Genomic DNA, 25,695 nt, shown 5'->3' with positions numbered 1-25,695 from the left:
AAATATCGACAGCAATGATCGATTGAACTTTGGCTGAGAACATTGCAAAATCGCAAACAAACTCACACACACAAAAGGCCGATTGCATTTAATGCATTTATTTTATGGTCAACGCCAAGTTTTTGTTTCTCTAATTTCAGCATGTGTTCCATCTGATTTGTGTTCACTGTCATGGAACACGCAATTGTTTATTTTTTTACGATTTTTCTCTATATATGCATTTAAAATTATGACTTTGCTCTGACCCGCGGCGTGTCTGCCAAATAAAGATACATTTATATCTTTAAGAAGTCGCGCTTCAAAGAAGCCGCGTTAATTAAGCATTACACAACACTTGTATCGATGTAAGCGACGTGTTTGAAGTGTAACTGATAGCGCAACAGTAGCGCACTCATTATTTCACCTACAGTTAAGCACAACTCTATAAAATATTGCATGCTTTTAGGCGCGCTTGTTTAATTACGGCCAGCGCTTGAAAGTATGCAATAAAATTGTGTTGCTGCTGATAGCAAAGACAACACGTAAATTGTGACTAAGTTTAGTGCCCTGTTAAGTGTTTGCAATCTTCATAGGCAATAATTCAGTTACGATTAATTACCTGGAAAACGAAATAATTGACCAAGGTTCTTAATTCAGCTCCATATAGTCATCGAGCCCCTCTAATCGATAAGAGCGATAAGCAGCGCCAATTTCATTATCAATTTGTTTGGTTTCCGTATGGAAATAGGTAGCAAATGATTTTTGATGAATTTTGGATTAGTCACAGCTGCGTTTTGCGCAGTGCAAAACAAACACAAAGCCGTTGTTCTAGTATATCACTCAAAGGTTAAACGCGCTGTGTCAACAGGGCGAGAGAACAGAAGAGCAAGAGCAAACAACAACAAATAAACAAAGCTGCTTCTCACTCACACTATTTTATACCTCAATCAGACTTGCCACGCTTGCGCACGCTCTCGCTCTCCCGTTCTCCCGCTGCATGAGTAAGCTGAGAGAGAAAGGGAGAGAGAGAGAGAGCGAGCGCACACGACGCTCTCTCGCGTCGCTCACATGTCTGGTTGCCGGCTGCTGCCATTGTGGCTGTCATTCAGCCAACTTCAAACGAGTGAAAACCGCCGACGCGTGCAGACGTACGCGCAGCTTTGTAGCGTTTAGCGTTGACAGAAACAACAACGACGACAACGGCGCGTGTGCAAATTAAATACCCCTCCCCATCGTACATCGTAGTTTAAAGATCGAACCGTAATGCAAACGAATTTGTCATAAAAGTACGAAATACGCAAAAATACAAACGAAAGCAAGAGCCGAACAAATAAATACAAAAAAAAAAAAACAAAACCATGCTAAACTTTCGCCTGTTTTGCATACGTGTGAATCGATTGCAATTGCCGCGCACTCTCAACGAATAGTTTACAACCGCCTCCCACACACACACACACACAACGACATTCAGTTATAAAGTGCAACCCCCAAAAGAGAAAAAAAAGTTCCAAGTGTCGTCCAAAGTGGACAAGGAAGTTCGATAGCCAGGTTCAAATGTTATGCCAACAACAACGACAACTACAACAGCAACAAATCGCACTACAACAAAAGCTGCATTTAATTTGCACAAATAACGACTGTGAATTACAATAAAATAAAAAAAAAAACGGAAAACAACAACACGTAAAACAACAAGTTTTAGTTGTTGTTGTTGTGCTTGTAGCTCAAATTGGATTTCGCAATATTGGATACCGTGGATCAGCTGAAAATGGTATTCGGCGGCAGATTTCGCATCAGAAGGTAAACGATAAGAAAAAATAATATGATAATAAATCATACAGTATAATAATTGCATACGAGTATTTATTTAGTATACAAATATACTATCTGTGTGTTTTTGTGTGCGACTCTCCATAGAGTTGATGGTTGAGTCATGGCAACCAGGAAATTCTAGTAGCAGATCCAATTAATTAATTAATTTAACTGGGCGCAGTGAAAAGCCTCTAATAAGCATACAAGCGACAGTTTCTCAAGATATTTAACTGGCATCGAGTAATTGCACTACTTCATGTCTGTGTCGGCTAACTTCAGTGTGACCATATTTAGCATGTTCAATGCCTGACTGGCTGGCGAGCGACTCGCTAATGACAACAGTTGGCTCCAGGTTAACTTATGCGCGCACACACACACAGATACACACAGCGAGGAGATACACACTCATACATACAAACATCTGCTGCTGCTAATAGCTGTTCACAGCTGTTGCTTGAGCCATTTGCTAACCGATCTTTAACTTAGCAGCCACAGCAGCAGCAGTTCCCTTTTGTTGCATGCCACTTGCCAGTTAAAATGGCTCGGTTTTAACATACACCAATTTCCCTCGTAGGCGGCAGGTGCAAGAGTAGAAGAAATAAGAAATTAAGAAAAGAAAAGAAACCTTTTTCTGCGGTGCGGCGCACGTTTCCTGCCTGACAATCAAAATGCCTGAGAGCATAAATTTTGCAACCTTTTTGTCAGACACGCGCCGAATAAATTCCCAGTGATTTTGCTGACAGACTGACTGACAATCAGACAGTCATTTGCAGTCTCTCAGAGTCTTGCATGCATGTGAGCTAAACTGACTTTCAAATGTGCGCAGAGAGTCTATAATTTTATTATCAGACTTGCCGAGATCTTATCGATTTTGCTTTTATTTTCTACATTTCTTTTTGCACATACAATGAAAGTCTTTGTTTAGCGGTAGTTAACTGGCCAAAACCGGTTCTAGCCCTAACAACCGGTCACCCTTAGCAACGCACCCTCAGAAATACACCCCCACCAAGTGTAGCAGTCACCCTCAAGTCACATAGCAAGTGGTTGGCATGAAACCTGCGCAGCTGTTTACGCTGACAAAAGCTAATTGCTATGACGGCAAGTGCAAACAATACCAATTGGAATTCCTTCTTGGCAAATGCACTTAAAACTTAAAGCCTTCTTCAATCGACTGCGATTTCAATGAAATTGCATTTTTTGCAGATTCATCAAATAAACAATTGAGCTCACGGAATCAACAATAAACTACTTTAATTACAGCGTCAGCTAATGCAGCTCGTTCACTGCCACCCTCATTTTTTTAGTGGGGTAAAATCCACATCAAAGTAAAATTAATTTGTTTGCGTTTACAAAAAATAGGGAAAATCGTCGCTTTTGTTTTTGGGGCTTCGCACGAATTTCGACATAAATAAAATATGTGAAAAAGAATTCGCTGCTTATGGTGAAATGCTAACGAACCACGAATTTCATTCGCAGCATAAACAAATAATCAATAAAAAAAAAACAGAAAACTTAAGGAATGAAGAACTGATTTTACAACATGTTGAAAATCACTTTGTGGCAATAGAATTTTGGTTTACGAGACTCTGGAATTGAAATTAGTCTGACCTTCGCGGCATCGCGTCAAACGGAAACAATTTGGAATTGATTTGTGCCCGAGCCTGTGCCATTTCGTAGGGCCGCATTGTGCCTGAGCATTTTACATGGCCAATTGATTCGATATGTATCTCGTGGGAGTGCAAGACTAGCAGATACTCTTTAACTTAACTGCTTTACTCTCAGCTGTTCGATCTTTATGAAAGTTGAAAGACATTAAGTTGAGAATTACTGTTGCTAAGACCTAATTTTTGTTAATTACTGTTTATGGGGGATATGTGGCGACATTTTATTGCTTCCTTCTGCCATTTCGCAGGGTATTAAAAATACTTGAATACTTTTTCCTCACTTTTGTCGGCGCCTCACGGACTTACGAAATGTGGTAATGTCAAGACTTTTCAATTAGCGCCTTTGCTGCTCTATAAAATTGATTGTTCTTGATGTTCAATACAGATCAATCTCTTTGAGATATGGCAAATTTCCGAAATGTTTAAACGGGTTTTTTGTCTGTTTCGTTTTTTTTTTTATTTTTCTCTCTCGATTTCTGTTTGTGTTGCGTTTTTGTGTTGTCGTTTTCAGTTATTTTCGGTGGCATGCCAAAAAATATTTTGTGTGGTATAAACAACACTTGAACAAATACAAATTAACATGCATTTCAATTGGAGTTCCAACAACAATATATAAAAGTTTTAACAATCCGGCGACACGCGGCAATTATTCAGTCTTAATTAAAATGTATAAAAATTCCATTTCTTTAATCAACGCCTGACAAATTGACAATTGAAGCGCTTCATTTAAATATCGTACGCGTAATCGTTTTATATTTATTCTCAAGTAAAAACTCAACAAAAAGCATTTTCGGCATTTGCGGAAATTGACAAAAAATCAAAAACAAAAAGCAAAAAAACCAAAAGAAGCAGCAAAACAATTAAAAACTAAATGCAGCTGCTACACGGCGCGAAATTAGCCAAAATAATAAAAAGTGAAAAGAATTGTATAAATATATTTGAAAGCCATTTCTCGCAGTGTAGCCTCCAGCGGCCTGTTAAATAACAGAGTTCATTAGACCGATCGAAATGTTATCGAAAATTTGTTAAACATGCCGCTTACCGATCGCTGCGATGTTGATGTTGTTTTTTGTTTTTGCTATCTGTTTTGGGCTTTGGCTTCAATTAATCAATCAATCAATAGGCCAATCGCTTTTTTGCTGTTGCTGCTGCTGTGCCAGTTCTGTATTATGATAATTAGACGCGAGCGTCATAAAAGCCACAGAAATAAAACGTGAAACTGCTCAGCATGTTACCTGAAAATGTGCCTCTAATGAGTGCCCCTCCTCCCCTCCCCCTCTCCATCATCGAGTTTTAGTGTACGTGTTAAGTTCTGGATTATCCATGCGACTGAAAATGTCATTGTACCCGCGGGCACACGATATGCAAATGTGCTTCCCCAAAGCTCCATCCACATTATCGTAGCGTAGAACGTAGAACTCCCCTTTAAATGTCACACACACTGACACACACACACAGTCGCAGGTGAAGTGAACCCAACCGAACCCGTGCGAGCATTGGAACAAAAGCAACCCACATTGTATATGAACATATATTTGTACTTTACACAGTTGTTCCTACTCTATATATCATTGCATTCTAATTGTAATTTGTCTTTTTTTTTTTTGTGCTCCATATTTACGTAGTTACTTTCCCAACTTATCTGAAAGTGAACGGCGCACAGAGAACATTCAGACAGACGAACAGACAGACAGACAGACAAACAGAGAGTCAGGCAGTCAGCGAACCATCAAGTCTCGCACTCGGGGTACTCGGTATTTGTATCTACACAATAGCCCGGGGAATACGCGAGCACATTATTCATGCATATTCTGAAACAAAAAAGTCAAATGAAGCTAAATGAGTGCAGCGACAAAACAAAAGCTTTGTAGATATATTTTAAAGCTGAGCTGAATTCTGTATGCTCTATAAAGAAATTACGTAGACAAACAGATCATAAACATGATTCGACTTTAAAAAGTTTCAATTTAGAAGCTTCCGTTAGTTCTTCACTTAATCAAACAAACTTATCTTCATTGCAATATTTTAAAGCTCCTTCCAGGAATATCCCAATCTTAACGCTTTTATATGATTCTAAGTTTCTAATTTACGAAGCCATAAAATCGCATATCGCAAATAAGAAATATTAACAGATTTCCTGCCAGTGAAGAAACACTAAAAATCTTAATGGACAACAAAATGTCACAGCTATAAATCTAATCGCGAAAACAAATAGTAAAACGAAGAGCTAATTAAATTTGAGTCTTAAATCCTGTTTCATTCAAAATGTTAACACAATTCTCTAGACAAATTCTATATGCTCAAGATACAAATGTGTATCTTCAGCTTATATACATAGTGTCTGCAGCTACCCACATGCCTCGAGGGCCACTCAGGGCTGTAGATTGTAATTACAGCAACGGTTTACATTCTACAGAAAATCGTGTAGATAAAGTTGCGGGCCCAAGCCAAGCCATGGCCTTAAGCACCTGCAGCAGAGCAAGAATATCAACAACAACCTATGACTACGGATACAAAAACATTAGCAAGTTCAAGTCGAGCGGGCAGACAAAGTACCGCAAAAGTTAAACAAATGTAGCAACAACAACGCACAGTGACAACAGAAAAAAAAAACGAAGAGGAAAAAGAATGAGGAAACAAAAAGGGCAACTGAAGAAGAAGCGGCAGGTGAGCAGCTGAGAACATTTGTAGCGTAGGCTCTTGCGACACACCAGTAAAAAAGATACAAAAATAGATGTGTTGGTCAGGTCTAAAGGCTATAGGTTTTGGCTCTAGTTTAGCGACAAGGTCAACTCTGAAACTGAGAATCTCTTATAGAGATATGAGCTGAGGGGGGTTTCAATTAGCTGCAAAATTAATGAAGAAACAATGCTAAACGCTCCAGTAACCTCCGGCAAATGGTGCGCAACTTCCTTTTCTTGAGAGTCGTGGCCAAAAGGCGAACCACGCAAATCATTAAGAAATCCAAACAGAAAAATTTCACAAATTAACTTTATAACACGAAAATTTCTCGCACGAGCAGCGCGAGCAATAAAAACAAAAAAAAAACAAAAAACGCTGCTGCGGGCCCAGAAAACGACAAGAAAACATGCTCCAATGAGAGAGATACACTCGACTATACAAGCAGAAGAAGAGTATTCATAATTATTATGAGCTGAAAAGTGGCCAAAAGGTAAATATGTTGGGCTTCCTGTTCGGGGTTAACTGTTCGCTACTGTAGAAACCACATATGAGTACAGCGCGTATAAAATTCATCCATCCATCGATCGATCGTTGGCTGTCTGCTGCTTCTTCTGCGTCTTGGGTTGGGACTCGGACTTGTGCCAAGCACGAAAATTGCTTTGACACAAAAATAATAATAACAACAACCACAAAAAAAGTGCTCTTTAGTGGGTCACGCGCGTCATGACGAGACAGTCAGACGGACAGACAGACAGACGGACGGACGGTAAATGAAAACCCTCGGCCAGCGGCCAGCCCACCCAGCTGATAAAATCAAAAAACATGCGCAAAAAACAAAAACGACACAAAACAAAAAAAAAAAACAACCAAAAACCCAAATTAAAATCAGAGCAGGCAGCACTTGCCTCTGACTAGGGCTCTGACTATAGCTTTGAGTCGCGGGGTCTGAAACTGGGGCTGGGTTTCCCGGCACAACGCGCATGTTTAAATTGTGTTTGCCTAATTTGCTGGCTTTGTTTTCGTTGTATGTGTGTGTTTTTTTGGCCAAAATGTAATGCAATTAACATTTTTTATATATATAGTGCTATATAGTATATGTATTGCTATTTAAACGCAACAATTTCACAGTGCCCTGGGAAGGTTGGTTGTGCGTATCTCTGTTTTTAAGCAATGTAATGCTCGTGAAATATGTAATTGAATGGGGTTTTCATTTGGATTGGGCAAGCTTTAACTACTTGTTGTTGGACTTGCCTTGGTGGCAGATCAGCAAAAAACACAGATTTAAATTATAGATTTATCTAACTCGAGTTACTTAAGCTTAATTGAATTAAAATCACCTGCGGTCTTATGAAACTTTTAACTAGATTATTAGCTACATATAAAATAGATAAAGATGTTTGAGTTAGATAACTTTCAAGTGCAGACTTTTATTATTTGTTCACTGTCTAACTATAATGCGAATTTCAACTGAATCGATCGTTTTATTATAGATATTTGTTTAACAACTATAGTCACTCATAACCTTATCTCTGCTGCAAGCTGCAGTTAATGCTTTGAAGTCTAGGTTAGTTTATGGCCTACATTTAGCCATTATCTATCTACACAGTAAATTACTCTATCAATTTGATAGCCAATTTTAGATTAGCAAGCATATACGATCATTATCTAATCACGCTACAAGTTTCAGTCAAATTCAACGTGATTTCGAGTATCATTTTTAAAGTGAAACAAATACTGTTCACGGCTTTTATGCAAATTTATTGAATTACTCGCATTTTACCGCTGTGACTGGGTTAGAGGGCTTATTTGATTTGTAGCATGGGGTTTTTTGCGTTGCTGTTTTTATTTTGTCAATGCAATTACAAGCGCAAATAAATTTTGGTCATGCAATCCGTTGTGTGTACTTTGGAATTCGTCATTTGTTTTTTTGAGTTGGGCCTTTGTTTTGGTCACGTTACTCTGTTGTACACCCCATCCAAGTCCATATCTTTTTGCATGTCCGTTTGTCAGTTTGTCTCCTCCTCTAATGACCAAGTCGATAACCGCAATCGCAACGCAATCGTCGATCGGGCGTGGCCAGACGAGATTTCAGCGCGAGACACTGTCAATGAACTTGGACTGCTTTTTTTCTGTTTCGTTGTTTTTGCTCAGCGCTACGTGCTCGCAATTATTCTTGGGAGACAGAACATCAAATACCAGAAAAAAGGGGCCAGAAATTGACAGACGTTTTGCATAAATTGAAATGGGAGCTAAAAAAAAAAACAAAAACAAAAGACTGCGGCTGATGCTACCGAAATTACAGTTTGTGTTCGAGTTGCGCAATGTATTTCAATATTGAAATGAAACATTTTATGTGATCTACGTGAGGCAACAGAGTTCGGACATGAAACTGACACTGAGACCGAGACCGAGACTGAGAAAGAGAACCCGGCAACACTTTGAGGCCCATAAAGTGCCGTTAGAGGAGAGCTTTAGCTGAGTGGAAATTCAATTAGTGACACCCACAAGACAACGCAAAAGTTCTGACGCACTTAATGGACATCATCATTACAAAAGCAACACACACACACACACATACAGTTGACACACTCACACTTAGCCGTAAAACTTAAAAAGCAATTTCATTTTATTACGAGTATGAAACTCAAATTGACACCAAAAAGAAGAAATAATAAAAAAAATCAAGCGAATGCGATCACTTCCATTTGGAGTCAATTTCGAGCCTGGGAATCTTTTTGGGAGAGTGTCAAATCGTCATCGAAAATATATATTTTCGAATCAATTTAATTTGATTTGATTTCTGTGTGACAATTGTGCGACTATTTTTGAAAGTCACAAAACCAAAATGTGTCCGACTCATTGCCAATGCTGAGTGTGTGCCAGTAATAAGGGGAAATAGAAGCATTTCAAATCAAATTGTGCATTATGCATATTAAATGCTTTCACTTTCGTTTCCAAAGTTCGACAACTTCTGCCCGCCTGCAATTGGGCTGTGTAAGTGTCCCTAAACAAGCGTTAGATTCACTTTTTTTTAAAGCTGCAGTTGCAGTTGCACACGCATGCGAAATGGGCGTGAAAGCAGCAGCAGCAGCGTTTGCCTTGAAAATGAAAGCAAGCTGTGCAACAAAGAGCTAACGAGAGTTGAGCTGAGCTGAGCGGAGTTGAATTGTGCCCCTCCATTTCTCCCATTTCCCTGCTAATCAGCGCCATTTGTTGGCCTAGTCGATTAGCAGTCGGAATGAAAACGAAAGCATTGGGCCACAATTGAAATGCAAAGCCAGCTGCAGCGTTAGCTGTTGCTGTATCTGTATCTATGAATGTATCTATAACTGCGTGTACTCACATCGCGAGTGTGTGTGTGTATCTATGACGTGCCAGAGAGTTGAGCCATTGTCAACAAGTCAACGCGTCGTCTGCCTTGTGCTCAATCATTATGATTGTTATTGCTATTACTATTGCCAATTGCAATTGCATGTTGTAAGTACACAAAATAAATGTGTATGATCACATGCACTTAGCCAGAGCTTATGGCACGTTAATAACCAATAAATGACTCTGTGGCTAGACAACAGACTGCGACTGAGACTGAGACTGAGTCTGAGATTGTTGACTCTCTCATTTAGTCAGTCAGTGAGTGAGTCGGTCTGTGCTTCGTGATTGATTCTCACAATGCAAATGAAATGCAATCAATGTGAACACTTTTTGCAGTTTGGCGATCATTATTATGCGTCCAAGTTCGCGTCCGACTCTCGTTGCACATTTTGCTTTCGTACGTGGCCAACAACGACAGCTCAAGGCCGACAGTCTGGAGCCAGTCGAAGTCGAAGTCGAAGTCGAAGTCTCGAAGTCGGAGTCAGAGAGAGACTGACTGACTCTTTGTCGATTTGTCTGCTTTTGTCTCTCTGTCTGTCTGTCTGCCTGACTGCATAATACAACAAAGTAAAAAGCGCCAACTAAGCGGCGAATATTGCTTTTTATTTGCTGTTGCTGCCGCTGCTGCTTTTGCTGCTGCTGTTCTCGATTGCATGACGAATTACCTGGCAAACAACAAAGAAAATGCCACTGCCACAAAGGTCCCCAGACCCTTATCCCCATTGTGGTGGCTATGGGCTGACCACAAATATGCAACATGCAACATGCTGCATGTTGCATGCATCCTGCAGCGTCTTCAACTTGACTTGTTTTGCATCACGTTCTTCAGGGAAAACAATTTTCAATCAGAATGCAGCTAGGGCCCAAACTCCAATTTGCAATTTGCTAGCTTAACTTAGCTTAGCTCTCTGATGGGGCTGCCAATTTGCAATTGCCGCCGAAATGAAATGCAAAGCTAAGCTAAAAACTAAAAAAAAAAAAAACAAATTCCGCAGTTCACCAACAATGCGCTGGCCATAAATAAAATGAAAAGCAACGACAACGACAAAATTCCTGCAATGCGATGCCAACTTCTGCTGCTACTATTTTGTTGTTGTACAATTTATATATTTACATTTTTTTGGGTCAGCCGCACTGCATAAATCAGACAACAAAACACAACACCACCAAGCAACAACTTACAACAACATTTATAAAAGCCAATATGTCAGGCATGCGTCTAATTTGTTGGCTAATCAGCAGTCCCGAAAATTTCTTTGTCTAAATGGAACGGCGCCAGTTTGTTTTGGCTTCATGTTGTCGTCGTCGTCGTCGTCGTTTTAGATCTTCATCTCCTGCTCTTCCTCTTATACATCATCATCATCAGCATCATTGTCGTCATCATCATCATTATCTTCGTGATCATCGTCAACTTTGTCGCTCTCTTATAAATCGTTCATACTCGAATTATGCCATTTATTTTTAGTCTTCCCAAAAAACTGAGCTAGTTTCTGGCGTCTATGTTTTACGTGCCGCATGCCACATGCCACAGCGTCGCGCAGCAAATCGTTTAACTTGACTCATTACACAATTCAATTAAATGTTGATAACCAAATTGCAGTTGCATCTTATCGCACAACGCAATTGACCTTGTCAACTGGAAAGAGCACAAGTATTTTATTTTTATGTGATTTGCATTTCAAATTGAAAATGAAAATCAAAAAATTTAATAGTTTCATTTAGTAAACGACATTCAAGTTATTCGCGTGATGCAGCAATTTATCAAGCAAAATACACTTGACAAAATGTCTTGGCAATAATAATTAACGAACATATTTTTGGAGATACTAAAAGAACTTTTTGGAGTATTAAAAATAATATTGATAATTGTTAAAGTTGTTTGTGTATGTGAATTAGCGAAATCTGTTTGAAGGATAAATAAAAGATGATTTGTAGATATTCGTTAATTGTTTGTCAAACAATGATTCGATGGGAATTTGTGTGCTAAAGGTAATTAAATTAGAGACATAAATAATTATTATAAAAGCGTATATAAATATCTATGCAAATGCTAATTAAATTAGAGACTCAAATAATTATTATAAATTATTTGTATTCAACTTTTATACAATCCAATATTCAAATATGTTATCTTATCTTTAACTCATCTAGTATTTAATTGTGATTTAATTAACATTATAGCATATTTATGCATATCGTGCCATAAAACAATACCTCTTTATAACATTTGTGATTAATTTGCTGGCATTGTTTTCTGCTTTAAATATTTTTCCCACATTTTTATTTGTTCTACTCGCAAAGTAACTCCCATTATTATCTAGTTTGTCATGCAAAATATGCTTTTGAGCAAGGGCATTCCCAGTTCGTTATTTAATTATAAGAGAACACACATTTCCCTGTCTTTTTGTCATATGCTCAATATTTTTTGCTCACATTGAGGAAAATGAGGAATTGCGTCGTTTTCATCGAGTATCTCGTGGATCGTCATGGGGCAGTATCTCAATTTCAATTTAAATTTGAAATACAAATTTCAGTTCGTTTTGTTCAATGAAAAGCAACGGATAATTTCGGAAAATTTCGCGAGTTGTATTTATAGTAAATTGTTTAGATTTTGTGAACGGTTTGTTTTGAGCAGCGAAGCTACACAAAATAATATAATATTTAAATGAAACGATGTCGCATTGGTGCCAAAACTTGGGCTTTAGGTAATCGTGCAAATGTATTTTTGTGTATTGTTGCTATTATGCAAAAACTTTAAATAGCGACAAAATAATGAAATAAATGACGTCATTGGCGCTTTGGCTCTGCGCAATTTGGGGCACATGGGAAAAGCGCGTGTTTCCTAGCTACAAGCATAGTAAAATGTATATTTAGCAGAAGCAGATATATATATACACACAAATCATGCCATATACGCAGCTCTTTTTAATTGCAGCGCGCCAATTTGGGCAATGCAACAGCAGCAACAGCAAACAGCAACAACAACCTTGAAAATGCAATCAAAGCCAAATCTTGATCTCGTTTTTTTGATTTGTTGTTTGTTGTCTTTGCTGCTGTTGTTGTTGTTATTGTTTTGTTGCTGTTTCTGTTGCGAGTACTTAATTGCGTTTATTTTTTATTCATTTGCCAGACTTTTGCTCTTGGCATTCGCAGTTGTTGCTGTGCTGTTGCTGTTGCTGCACGCGAGCAACATCAAAACCCAAATGAATGCCAAATGTGCAGCCAATTTTGGGAGGCGACGACAAAAGGCAGCGAGCAACGCTTCCTGTCCTGCAACCAGCCAGCAGCAAGCAGCAACCATCGAGCAGCAACCAGCATACCCATCCTCGCTTGCAATGCAACAAGTGTATGTGCTGTCGTTGCTCTTTTATTATTATTTTTATTATAAAAATGCCGCCGTTGTGTTGCACAGTCACAGTCACAGTCGCAGCGAGTTCGTTGTACACATAAAAATTGCTTTGACTCAGCGCAGCGCAGCAACTATTTAGGGCCAGAAGGAGGAGGGAGGAGTAGGGAGAGGAGTCACGAGACAGAGGAAAGGTGGCAGGCATCGAATGTCATGGCTGCTGCCGCAGCAATGGAGGCACAAAAACAATTTCACGCTTTGCCTGCCCCAAACAGCCGCATCGCATCGCGCTCGCCAGAGAATTATGTTTATGGCATTTTCTGCTGTTGCTGTTGCTGCTGGTGTTGTTGTTGCTGGAAAAACGCCCACCAAATGACCAAACGGGGCTTGGAGGCAAGCATGAGGTTCGTTGATGATGATGGTCGGATCGGATCGGATCGGATGATCGTCGAATGGTGGTCGATGGTGATAATCGGCCTGTAATCGTCATTATTTTTGTAACGTTTTATCAATAAACCGTTAATTATCAAGCGCCTAACGTTTGCCAACTGGCAACTGGCAACTTGCAACGCTTGCAACGTGCAACTGCAATTGTTGTGTTGCCTGCAAACAATACGCGGATGTATTTTAACTCTTTTTCCTCTCGCTATCGCAGTCGCAGTCTCAGCTTGCCGTATTATCCACACACAAAGCTAGGAGTGGCACTCATCACAAACAAATCGCAAGCTCTTGGGGCCAACGTTCGGTTTGCTTGGAACAGCTCGCCACACGTCCACGTCCAAGGTTTTGTAAACAAAGCCAAAAGCTCTCGGCGTGGGTGTGGGCTTGGTTTTGCTCTTGCTCTTGCTCTGGGTCTCCTTCACTCTCCCTGTTGCCGCCTCCCCCACTCCCCACTCCCCCTGTCACTCGCCTAGTCTCCGATCTGGGAACTCTTACTCTTATGGCGCTGATTTGTTCGTCTGGGTGTTCCGCTCCACAAACCTTCGCCTTTGCCTTATTGGCCAGCAAATTGCGTCGAAAAATCAACAAAATAAACAATTTAAGGCAGCCAAATTCAATATTTACCTATTTAAATACCCTAACAGAGAACCATTTGTGAGATTATCGCTGTTGATTTTAAGAGGAGCGGTATTCTTATGGCTGATGTAAGGCTTACCTAGACATTCTTGGTAAAATTCCGCATTTTACGACCATAGGTAACCGAATAAATCTAATGGCTAACCAAAGGCAGTTTAATTCTTAGATTTAAAGAGATTTAATAATATAGTATGTGCAACACTATTTAAAGTGAAAAAAACATAAACTGAAACAATGTTACAAATAAGTAAAGGTGATTACTATAGCTATGGTTGTGTACCATATTTAGAGCTAAGATTGATTATAGGAATTTTGCTGATTTACTGTTTTAGTACATAAATTCTTTGATTTTCTGTTTTTCGTTCAAATTCGAATTCTTGAATGAGAAAAATAATTCCTAGTTCATTTTTACCTGTAATTTAAGTAATAATCAAGAGCTTCATATAAGATTCATCTTTGCTCCACATAAAATTGTTTTGACATATTCATGTTTTTTTTTTTTTTTTCATTTTAAAAAGTGTTGCACGCGACATTTTTATTAGAGAAAACCCCGTACTGTGTATTTCCCACTAAATAAAAAAATACTATAAATTAAATGTAATTTTTTACAATTAAAATTATATAAAACAAACCTGTATCATATTTCCATTTAAAACAAATCTTGTTAAATTAAACAGCATATCAGATTTCATTCGAAAAGCTGCTCATTAATTTTTCCGTCCAATAATCACCAAATCGAATTGCGCAAGATTTCCGCTGAATATACATAGAAATTTACAAGGAAATAGTTAAAGAATGCAAAATGTAATCATAACTCTCAAAACAATCTGGCATTCTTTATAGCATATCAGATGCCTAAGCAACATGTAGATTTCGTTCAAGGAAATGTGTCTAAAATGTGTGTTGGGAAATCAAAGTTAAGTTCGTAGATAAAACGATCTAAGATGTGTGGCATACTCTCCATAGTAGTAGTAAAAATCTCAGCTATGACTTGTAGAATTCAGTCGAGTTCTTTTTGCTTAGTTTTGATTACCTTCTCAGATATATCCATTCATGGAAATTATTATTCTTGGTCCATTGTTTATTTTTGCACACAGTTCTTGAGTGTTTGTTGGCCTTGTGACGTCAGCTGTCCAGTTATGTGAGTGGTTACATTCATGCTTAGAACACTCGTATGAGTAGTGTGAGTAGTATGAGTAGCATTCGTTCCCTGTCGAGTCATAGAACCAACAACACACATTCGTCTGCCGCGCTTTGTTTGCTTTTCGGCTGTGAAGCGCGTGACATAGAAAACAACTGGAGTGCAGCCCCAGTCACCAAGTAAACTAAACACATACACACACACTTACATATATTCACACTCTCACATACACACAGATACTGTGAACAGTTTCAATGTTGATACAACCCGGGGGCAATGCCTGACTATGAATCTGACTCTCTGAATGCGACTGCGACTGCGACTCGAGAAATCGATCAACAATCGATTGCCATTTGCTATTATCGAATGAAACCTGCTCTTGGTATTAGACTTGGACTTGGCGTGAGAATTCTTTGAAGTTGTCTAATATTCCCTTAGCTTCACACTCGTAGATTTGCATAAATAATCGGCAACAGATGCAAATTGGTTTGCTCATGATATCACTGCGATCGATTGTGATTGGCATTCATTAATTACAGTCTGGCTCCATCGAATCTGAATCTGAATCTGAATCCGAATCGTAGCGGATTGGATCACAGTTAATGGCTACCATCTGGCATTAACCTTGATTGATTTAAGCATGAACTACATCAATAACTCGCATAACTATTGTGTCTAGTCTAAATCGGTTTTTTGGCATTGTTTCAACTTTGTTCTTTGGGCGCGACACAGCAAACAATGCAAGCGATTGTTTCTTGTTTTTGTTGCTGCTCTAAATCATTAATATGCTAAAGGTCAACAACGATAACAACAACAACAGCAACAGCAACAAGCTGTGCAATTAACTGGCACATACTGCTGCTGTCGTCTACATAAATACATCAACTTGCCGGACGGACGGACAGACGGACAGACGCACCATCCATCCATCAATCTCTCACTTTCATTCCATAGGAATGTACTTGTACCCCGCACTCGCACTTGGGGTACTCCACATTAAGCTGTATCTGTTTATGTATCTTCGTACATGTACATGTACATGTATCTGTATCTGCAGCTGTGTATCTTTGCATCTGTATCTGTGTAGTTGACACGACCATCGTCGATCATGCGTCGACGAGTGTTGAAATATCAAAATGTCCATGATGTTGATGAGGTTCAGTTGTTGTTGTTATTGCCACTGACTTTTTATATATTGTATTTCGTTTTTTACTTATTTTAGTGCCAGTCTCTGACATGTTTCACTGATGAGCTCACAAACATTTTACATATCATTACTTTACACACTGAGCTCTACACTGCAGTTCTTTCATGATATCATATGACTTTTACGATTATATGAATAAATATAGAAATTGCATTCAGAACTTGCAATTGACGAGCTAATGAGCCAGATGATGAGCTTAATTTTGTTTTAAATAATAGTTAAGCTGACGCTTTGGACAACTTAATAGCACACTTAACACATCATCTGTTACTAGCAATTGGGAACACGATGGGTAGAGAGATGAAAGATATCTATAAATATCAAATGATTAGCAAATGGAGAAAAGAAATGAGCAAACTGAAAACATGACGAGGCAATAGGAAAGCAAATAGAAGAGGAAAGAAGATTTAGTTTGGGAAATAACAACAAGTAAAAAATAAATAAAGATATTTTCACTTACAATTCAAATTAAAATTAAAACAAAAACAGTTTTAAATTATTTTGAAGCTGGAAAGTAAATCAAGCTGCTCGCTGACAATAAGATTGATGTGCTCAATTTCTATAATAGAATTGGCATACTAATACCGTTAGAAAGAATATTCCGCTGAGCCATAAATAAACTCAGCAAGTCTGAAATTTCTACAAAACAATTTCAATTTGCAGTTCCGCAAGACTTCTCTCTATAAATCCCGAAAATAATTTCCATTTCAAGGCAATTCACTTTTATTATGCCAGTACTCATCCTGCTGAAACTACAAACAAAATTATGAATTCTACTCTTCACGACTGGAACATAATAATTCAAGTAATAACTCTTAAAATAAATGTACTGAGAATTCGCTGCTTTAACCTTTGCTTGCGCTGTGCACTTTGTCTGCCTCACAAATTTCATTGGCAATTTTTGCAGTTTGTCTTTTGTTTTTTATCTAAGCTGAAGCCCGGATCTACACTTCAATGTGACAAAGACGAGCACGTTGAATGCTTTGTTTTGCTCACTACTAAATCTTCAGCACTGCCCCCCAAGTCTTCATCTCTCCTGCTCCGTCTCTCGACTGCAAGACGCCACTTGCACTTGACGCATTTCGCAAAAAACAAAATAAAATAAAATAAAAAACACAAGTATCAAAGTCAAAAGCAAAAGCTAAGCGCACAAATTAGCAGCTAAAAAACAGAAATAAAAACCAAAACAGAGAGAAAAAGCAGAAACAATGCGAAATCCGTATTCAGGGCAGTTCCTCCTCAAAGAGCGGCAAACACATTGGCATTCGCCAGTGGCTTTTGTGTAATGTCTAAAACGCAAATGGCTCAAAGTGCTCTGCTGCCCGCTGGCAATGTGTGGCTCCAAGTCTATCCATCTGTCCGTCTCTCTGTCTCGCTGTCCGTGTCCGACTCCGGTTAGTGCGACTGATCCATGTCGGACGTGTTGCGCATGCGCCTGAGGGGCAAATCGCTGTTGTTTTATAATTTCAGCTCGTATGCTCAAAGCGCGCAAAGAGTGAAAATGTCATTGGCAGATGTGTCGCGGATATTAGCAACAAGCAACACAGCAAACATACATACATACACATGATCATTCACTTCACATGATCATCAACAACATCAACAACATCAGCAGCAGAAAGAGCAACCGTAACAACAACTTGGCCCAAAACAAAAGACCCGCACTGCTGACTTGTGTCAGCTGTGTGGAAGGGTGAACAATGAAGAGAAGATCTCTGCAGCGGGAGATTGGATTGTGGGGAAAGAGGCATCTAACATTTTACGAGCTTGTCTTGTGTTGTAGCTGAGTGCACAGACACAGCAACACACACACACACACATGTCCAGGGCACAGTCGAGTGCTCAGCGGTTGCATCTTTTGTTCTGGCCCAGCTGCTTGTCTTTTGCCATCTTGTTGTCTCCCATATATAATTATTATGACTTGGCCGTTTAGCTCACAAGTTAATTACCCAGTTTTCAGTTTTCAGTACCAATAACAATCCCCCCAGTCAACCACTTTCGACACTTTCAACCGCAGTTCAACAAGAGGCTTCTGTGGCTGCTGTTGTTGCTCTTCTGCTTCTGCTTCTGCTTCTGCTTCTGCTGCATTTCCCAAGTTGTCTATTTTGGGCTGAAGCCCTCGAGCGAAAAGCGCCATTAAATCGATTTTACATTAAAAATATTGCACAAGGCGCCGCCTGCCTCCAGAATTAATGGATCATAATTATGGCTGAACGACAGCAGCAACAGCAACATCAACAATATCAGCAGCAGCAACAAGCAATAACAGCTCTAACAACAGGCAACAACAGCGATAGCAACATCAACAACAGCCGCATTAGAAATGAAAACAGCCCACGAAAAGGCAGGCAAACAATTGTTAAAGCCCCCAGAGGCTGCTCCACAGTGCACAGTGGTGTCAAGGCTGTTGGAAAATTCACAAATAGGAAACTAAAATGCTTAAAATATATTGTTAATGTCATTTACATTCTTGTTGACATATTAGTTTTATCAAATTCTTAAATTAAGATCTCCTCAATATGAAGTATTATAGCTTATCAAACTTTATTAATCGCCTTTGCACCACTGTGCGTTCGTGCAGTGGCGAATCTTCAGCCAAGCTACTCAAGCGTTCACTCAGATGCTGCAATCTCCACTTTCAATGTGTATGAAGAAAGAACTTTTCTTTTCTTTTCCCTGACTTTACTTCGCTTTGCTTTTCATACATTTTTTTAGCTTTGCTGCGGCTGCCGCTGTTGCTGTTGTTGTTAGTATTTTACTGTAATTTTCCCAAGAGAAATTTATGCCATAGTTTGATATGTAGCTGTCTGTTTGAAGGCTGGTGGAAAGAGCAGTGAAAAAAGAAGCCTAAATACCAGAGACTTGATGGAATTTGAAGAGCACAACGAGTCCAACAATTTGTTCTGGTCCGAGCAGTGCAATGCGTTGCAGTTGTTGCTGTGCTGGTTGCTGTGGCTGCTGCATGTGGTTGCTGCTGTAGCTGACCTTATGATCCCCCCTGTACACTGCTCTGACCCTAGTGCAATTGCATGTGCCTCGACGACGAAAGAAGAAAGTGGCGACTGCGACGTCGACGTCGACTTGCGGCCATCTGTTTATGTTGGACTTGACGTCATTTTGCGGCAAGTGAAAATGTGTGCGACGCGTTCAATCCGGTTTTGTTTTTTTTTTCGACTCGACTCGGCTTTGGCTTGAGATGTTTATGTTTTCAACAACAACAGCAACAACATCAGCGAACATTTGTTCGCCTTCTTTTTAGCTGCCTTTTTTTTGGCTCAATGTTAAGACGAGATGTTAAAAACGTGATTTCCATGCGTCGCCAGCCAACGTCGGCATATTTAAATAAAATACTTTTACTATCAAAGAAAACTAGTCAGCACTAGCAGCAAAGAGTGAGAGGTAGAGGGGCAACAGCAAGCAGCAACCAGCTCGTTATATTGCTGAATCAAAAATTATAGTGCAACGGCGCCAAATGTTGCATACGCAACGCAACGCGCCACGCAGAGGCCACTGACCAAACGCCAAGCACCCAGACTACAATTGCAACTGGAACTTGCCACCAAGTGGAGGCAAGTGGCAAGTGTGGCAGTCAGGGGGCAGGCAGCAGGCAGCAGGCCGCAACAGCTGACAGTGCGTCGCCGTTGTGGACGCTGAACCCACAGAAGCTAAATAATCAACTAAGCATTCAAAATGGCATATCTATCGAATGATAGCACAACATGGGGCAAGCGAAGATGACGTAGAGCAAGAGAGGAGGAGCAGGAGGAGGCAGAGAGGGTGGCAAGCTTATGCAACTGAGCAAAACAAAAGGCCAAGCAATTTATCAAAATCTGCTCTTTGGTATTCATAATTTGCATCACATAACCAGCGCCCCGAAATAGCCAAAGTGGCCAAAAACAACGAAAAACAGCAACGAACAAAAAAAAACTGCTAGCAACAAAAATGCGTTAATTGTATGGAAATGGAAATGTTATTGACCAGGCTAAAACTCAGACTGCGACTGAGACTGCGACTGAGATAGTCAGCCAAGCATTTCATTGGCCCTTTCTTTACTCTCTGTGGTATTTGTCTTTGGTTTGGCTTTGGCCGTGGCTTAAAACTATCTGTTTGTTTCTGTTGTCGCTGTTGTTATTGTTGTTGTCTTCCATTTGGTTAAAGAAATGCGTTGCGTCTTACACAACAAACGTTTTCGATACAAAGAAAGCCAAAAACAATTTGCCATAAATCAAGGTATTATAATCCAAATATCATTGCGGGTGTAATTTTCTCCCCATTTGAATCAGAAATGTGGAACTTATGTCAGCTTCGTTGCATTGCCCAACCTGCTGTTGCTTCCCAATTGTATAGATATATGCATATGATTATATCTCCAAATCTATAGCCAACCGATTGTTAGTCATAATTAGACTTTAATTAGAGTATTAGATGATGCTTTTCATGGACTGAAATTCAGTTTTGACAATTTAATAGAGGCGAACGAAAATACTTTTTGCACATGACTTGCAAACTGTTCTTTTATTTCGCAATTTTTGGCAATTTTAGTTTACTCAAAATTTAGAAGTCGAATTTGGGTTTTTAAACAAATATTATATAAGCAAAAATATAAAGAAATTAAAATTTTAACAATTTTGGCAATTTTAGTTTACTAAATTCAGAATTCGAATTTACATTTTTATTGTATTTAATTCTTCATTCATTGTTTCACAAAAAAAAAAACGAATGCTAAGAAAATGAAGGTATACAACTTCAATTTTATGATTAAACGCATCTTATATAAATAAATAGCTAAGCTTGCATAAATTAAACTAAAATATTAAGAAAAAATGGTGTGCAAAATGCTTGCAATGTTTTGCTTGTAATCTCGCTTCAATATTAGTTGTTTATGAACCAAACTACATTTCTCCAAGCTAAGAAAACAGTGGGAAGAGGGAGGAGGACAGCCAGAGGAGGTAATCTTTTGGACAGACATTCTGCCGTCGTTGTCAGCGTCAGCGTCAACAGCAGCAGCAGCTCTGCTGTAATATGCAAATTAAACATATTTTTGGCCAAAGGCAACAAACAAACACAAAAAAAGTTGAAACAATAAACATGGCAAAATTGGCAACACACACACACACACTGACATTATGCAGAGCGGAGAGTGCAGATTACTCAACACTCGGCGAACGGAAGTGATTAAGAGAAGCAGCAGCAACAAGTGGATGGCAGCAGCAGCAGCAGCAACAGCTGCCCCCGCCAACCCCCGCGAAAGAAAGTGAAGAAGCTGCTGGCATAATCAAATGTGAGGCGTTGGGAACTAAACAAAAGAGTCCCGCTTATGCAAATGGCTCAACAGCTAGCTAGGCAATTGACACGAGATACAGATACACAGATACAAATACAGATACACAGATACAGATACAGATCGAGCCAGAGACTGAGATGGAGATACATGTGACTACAGCTGTTTTCGCTGATGTAAGCGACTAAAATGTGCTCTTAATTTATGCACAGCATTTCTATGTCGGCTTTCTTTTGACAAGCTATATTCATATGTATATATTTACTTATAAAAGATACAAATGTAGCTGAGAGAGTGTAGAGAGCAACAAAAAACTGCACACACACCGTTAGCAGCAACACCTTATTGTCTAGGGCTGCCTCCACTTAAAAAGAAGAGGGGGTGGCCACGCAAAAAAAAAAAATATATCGCGCTTGTTCAAAATTAGCTTAGCACTTTTTGAAAGTTGTCGACACATCCGAAACAACGTTGTCGCCCTCGCCACCTTCTTCGCCCTCGCTATCGTCTGCATCAACTTCGACTTTGACTTCGACTTCGACATCTTCTCGTCGTGCTCGTCATACGCGCTGCACACTAAAATGAGGCTCGACTTTTTGACTAAAAACCTTCCAAAAACAAAAAACTGAAACATAAAACTCTTTATAATTGCACTGTTAACATTTCACTTTCGTTTTGTCTCGCAAACTGTTTTAATACTCGTACGAACAAAATGTCTTGTCTCCGCATCGTGCACAGAATAATTTTTGTTTTTCTTCTTCTCTTTTTTTTTATTTGTCAGTTGTTGTTGTTTTTGTCGTGTTTATTATCATTTTGTTTGTTTTTTATCTTACAACCACTTTCGCCATGTGGGTGCTGAAGCTGCCAAAGCTGTTAAGCTGCTCTGGCTGCTGTTGCTGCTGCTGGGCTTGGGATTAAGTTTGAGATTGAGGACTCAATTAGCCGCCTTCGTCTAGATTATGGCCCGCATTTGCATAATGTTTGCCCCTAACTGCCAAATCGTGGCCTGCGTGCGCTGCCGATGACCCCGCACAGATGACCCCACATGCTTCCCCTTCTCGCACCCGAATCCCAATCTCGCCAACTGTCGATTGACATTTGCCAGACAGCGCTGTGGGTTGGGCTCAAATACAATTTCATATGCTTATTACCGTTTTACCAGTTAATCTCAGCATTTGCATTTCCTGCTGGAAAAGATTGCGAAATATTCGCAGAGGAAAATTTCGATTTTTTCTTAAGTTAACAGGGTTTGAAGTTGGAAGAAAAGAATCTTCTCTTGCAGTACATTTATTTGTAATCATTTCTAGTATTGATCTCTTAAAAATTTTAAGCATGCGTTTGCTAGCTTTATAAAGCTTCAAAAATTATAGATGTTGGTCGGTTAATGTGATCATTGATTAAGCAGAGTAGAAGAAATTGTTTAAAGTGAATTTTCATACAACAAACTCGTATCTTTAATTCCAAAACCTTTTCGCAACTTCTTACTAATCAAATTGTTCTCCTTTCGCTTGCAGATCAAACTCAAAGGCTTCGTATCTGCCGCGCCAGAGCCTTGAGAAGCTGAACAACACGGATCCGGATCATGGCATTTACAAGCTGACGCTCACCTCCAATGAGGATTTGGTGGCGCCCAGCAAGCCCATCTATGGCGTCGGCGCTGGCAAACTAAAGTTGCCCAATAATCTGCCCGATGTGCTGCCGCTGGGCGTGAAATTGCAACAGCAACCGTCGAAGCCGCAGCCCAGTTCACCAGGTGATGGGGTGTCGTTGCGGTATGGCTCCAATAATAACCTCGCAACAAAATCGCCAACAAATGCCACGCCCAACGCTGTTGGCAACGCTGGCAATAACACAGCCTACGCAATGATCTATGGGCAGCAGCCGCAGCAGCAGCAGCAACAGTTGCCACCACAATCGCGCTATTCCTCGCCAGCGCTGGGCCACGCCTACAGCCGATCGCCAGCGCCACAATTTACGCGATCTCAGTCGTATGAAGTGAAGCAGCAGCAGAGCGATCCCACACAGTTCATGTCCCAGTCACATGTCGATCTTAAGCAAGCCGTCCATGACCTCGAGACGACGCTGGAGGAGGTGTTGCCACCACCGACGCCCACACCGCCACGCCTCTCGCCGGCCACCTCCGACTGCAGTCTCAGCAACAGCTCCCTCGAGTGCAGTCCCCTCAATGCCAATCACACACACAATCACAACAACAATCCGGAGGCGCACATCTTCCGCGCCGAGCTGATCAGCACAACGACATCGGCCACGCTGCCGAAGCCACCGCCTGTCAATCGTCAGGAATCGTTGCGCGAGAACATCGAGAAGATCACCCAACTGCAGTCGCAGCTAATGTCCGCGCATCTCTGCGACTCTGGGCTGCTCAGCAACTATGCCAAGCAGTTGAGTCCCAGCATCGAGCCACAGAGCACAGATCTGCCACAGTTGCCGGCAGCGAGTTCAACGCCCAGCAGCCAGGTGCAGACAGAGTTGACGCCACCTCTGGAACCTACGGAATCCGCGCCTGCGTCGCCGTTGGCAACGGAGAGTCTGCAGCTGTTGCAGCGCAGCGAATTGGTGCTGATGGTGAATCCGGTGCCCAGCACAGCGGACATGGCTTGCCAGACGGAGGAGTTGCTGGACAGTGAATTGGTGGCAACCCGGGAGGAGCAACAGACGCGCACCACGTTGCAGCCACGACAACGTCAGGCCATTGAGCTGGAGTACGAGCAGATGGCGTTGGAGCTGCTTAAGCAGCTGGCGCCGCACGATAAGCTGCTCATCGAAATCCTAACACCAAAAAGCTACAAGCCCACGACGCAGTACGTCAGCAATCTGTACAATCCCGATGTGCCGTTGCGGCCAGCCAAACGTGATGTGGGCACCTCAACGCTGATGCGCATGAAGGCCTCTGACACAGCAGGAGCGACAACGGAACTTCAGCTGGTCAGCGTGGAGTTGCAGCTAACTGATGACACTGGCGCCGGCGATGATGAGGAGTGCACGAATTTAATCAAGCAGAAGCTGGTAAGTATTATGGATGGCTCCCTAAATCGAAACTCTACTAATCGATTGATTTGTTTTGCCACAGAATGAGCTGATCAAACAGTTAAACCAAAAAATTGGCGCATTGAAGCGCGAGCAGCAAACAATTGGCGAAGAGTGCGCCACCAATGATAAACTGGGCCTCGATCTGCTGGCCAATCTAACGGAGAAGGTGCGTCCCAGCGAAGCGTCCAAGTTCCGCACCTACATCGATGATGTGGGTCAAATAACCCGTCTGTTGCTGTCGCTGTCGGAGCGCCTGGCCCAAACCGAATGCAGTCTGGAGGCGCGTTCGCCCATCAGCAGCCAGCAGGAGAAGGTAAGTTCAACTAGTCGAGTCTCCTTAAGCACACATGTAACTCACATGTAACTTCTATTGTCCACACAGAGCACGCTGGAAGCGAAACGCGAACGCCTCTACGAGCAGCTGGAGGAGGCGCAACGCCTCAAGGCGGACATCGATAGACGGGGCAGCAGCATTGCCAAGCTGTTTGGCAAACATCTCAGTGCCGACATGTGTGCCGACTACGATTACTTTATCAACATGAAGGCCAAACTCATTGCCGACGCACGCGACCTGGCCGACAGGATCAAGGGCAGCGAGGAGCAGCTGAGCTCGCTCAGCGATGCGCTAGTCCAAAGCGATTGCTAAAAACAAGCGACGCTTTGCTCTCCTCAATTTTCCTTGCTGTCAACTCAAAGTTGAGAGCTGTATGCGAGAATTGTGTGCTGCATCTTCGATGGGGGGATCCCCCTGGGTCTAGGGGGTGTGTATTAACTTAACGATGTGCTTAAATACAACCACACACTATAATGTATAAATATTTTATGTTCATTTGTGATTTTCAATTAGCTTGTAGGTTAATCTATGTATCAACCGCATATATCTAAGCAATTTTTTACATAATTATCAAAGCAAAGATAAACTGTATGCATTAATAAAAATTTTAAAGCAATTATGTCTGAACTGAAATGTGTTTTAAATTCGATGGGCTGCGAAGTTTAGGTAAAACTTTTTTGTAACAGAAACACGTCTCTTTCAAACAATTGTAAACTGCAGACAAATTTTGAATTTTGCGGGCTATATGTCGA

At 40.6% G+C, this 25,695-nt stretch overlaps 1 protein-coding gene across 4 annotated transcripts in view; it reads left to right on the top strand.

Annotated features, from left to right (window-relative positions):
- Positions 1-25,563, top strand: part of LOC117567080 (protein Shroom) — a 55,600-nt gene extending 30,037 nt beyond the window's left edge. For 2 of the 4 annotated variants that reach the window (XM_034246831.2, XM_052004403.1), the window contains exons 8-10: positions 23,073-24,585; positions 24,650-24,922; positions 24,992-25,563. In XM_034246831.2, the coding sequence (XP_034102722.1) occupies positions 23,073-24,585; positions 24,650-24,922; positions 24,992-25,255 (2,050 nt within the window). In that variant the 3' untranslated portion in view covers positions 25,256-25,563. Of the gene's footprint in view, positions 1-1,090; positions 1,780-12,167; positions 12,215-23,072; positions 24,586-24,649; positions 24,923-24,991 lie in introns of those variants that run through there. The other 2 variants (XM_034246833.2, XM_034246834.2) reach the window with 2 other exon arrangements.
- The last annotated feature ends 132 nt before the right edge of the window (positions 25,564-25,695 follow it).

The sequence above is a fragment of the Drosophila albomicans genome, chromosome 3 (assembly GCF_009650485.2).
Source record: "Drosophila albomicans strain 15112-1751.03 chromosome 3, ASM965048v2, whole genome shotgun sequence".
Taxonomy (NCBI): domain Eukaryota; kingdom Metazoa; phylum Arthropoda; class Insecta; order Diptera; family Drosophilidae; genus Drosophila; species Drosophila albomicans.
Note: the sequence above shows the minus strand (reverse complement) of the source record. Positions and strands in the feature narration are given on the sequence as shown.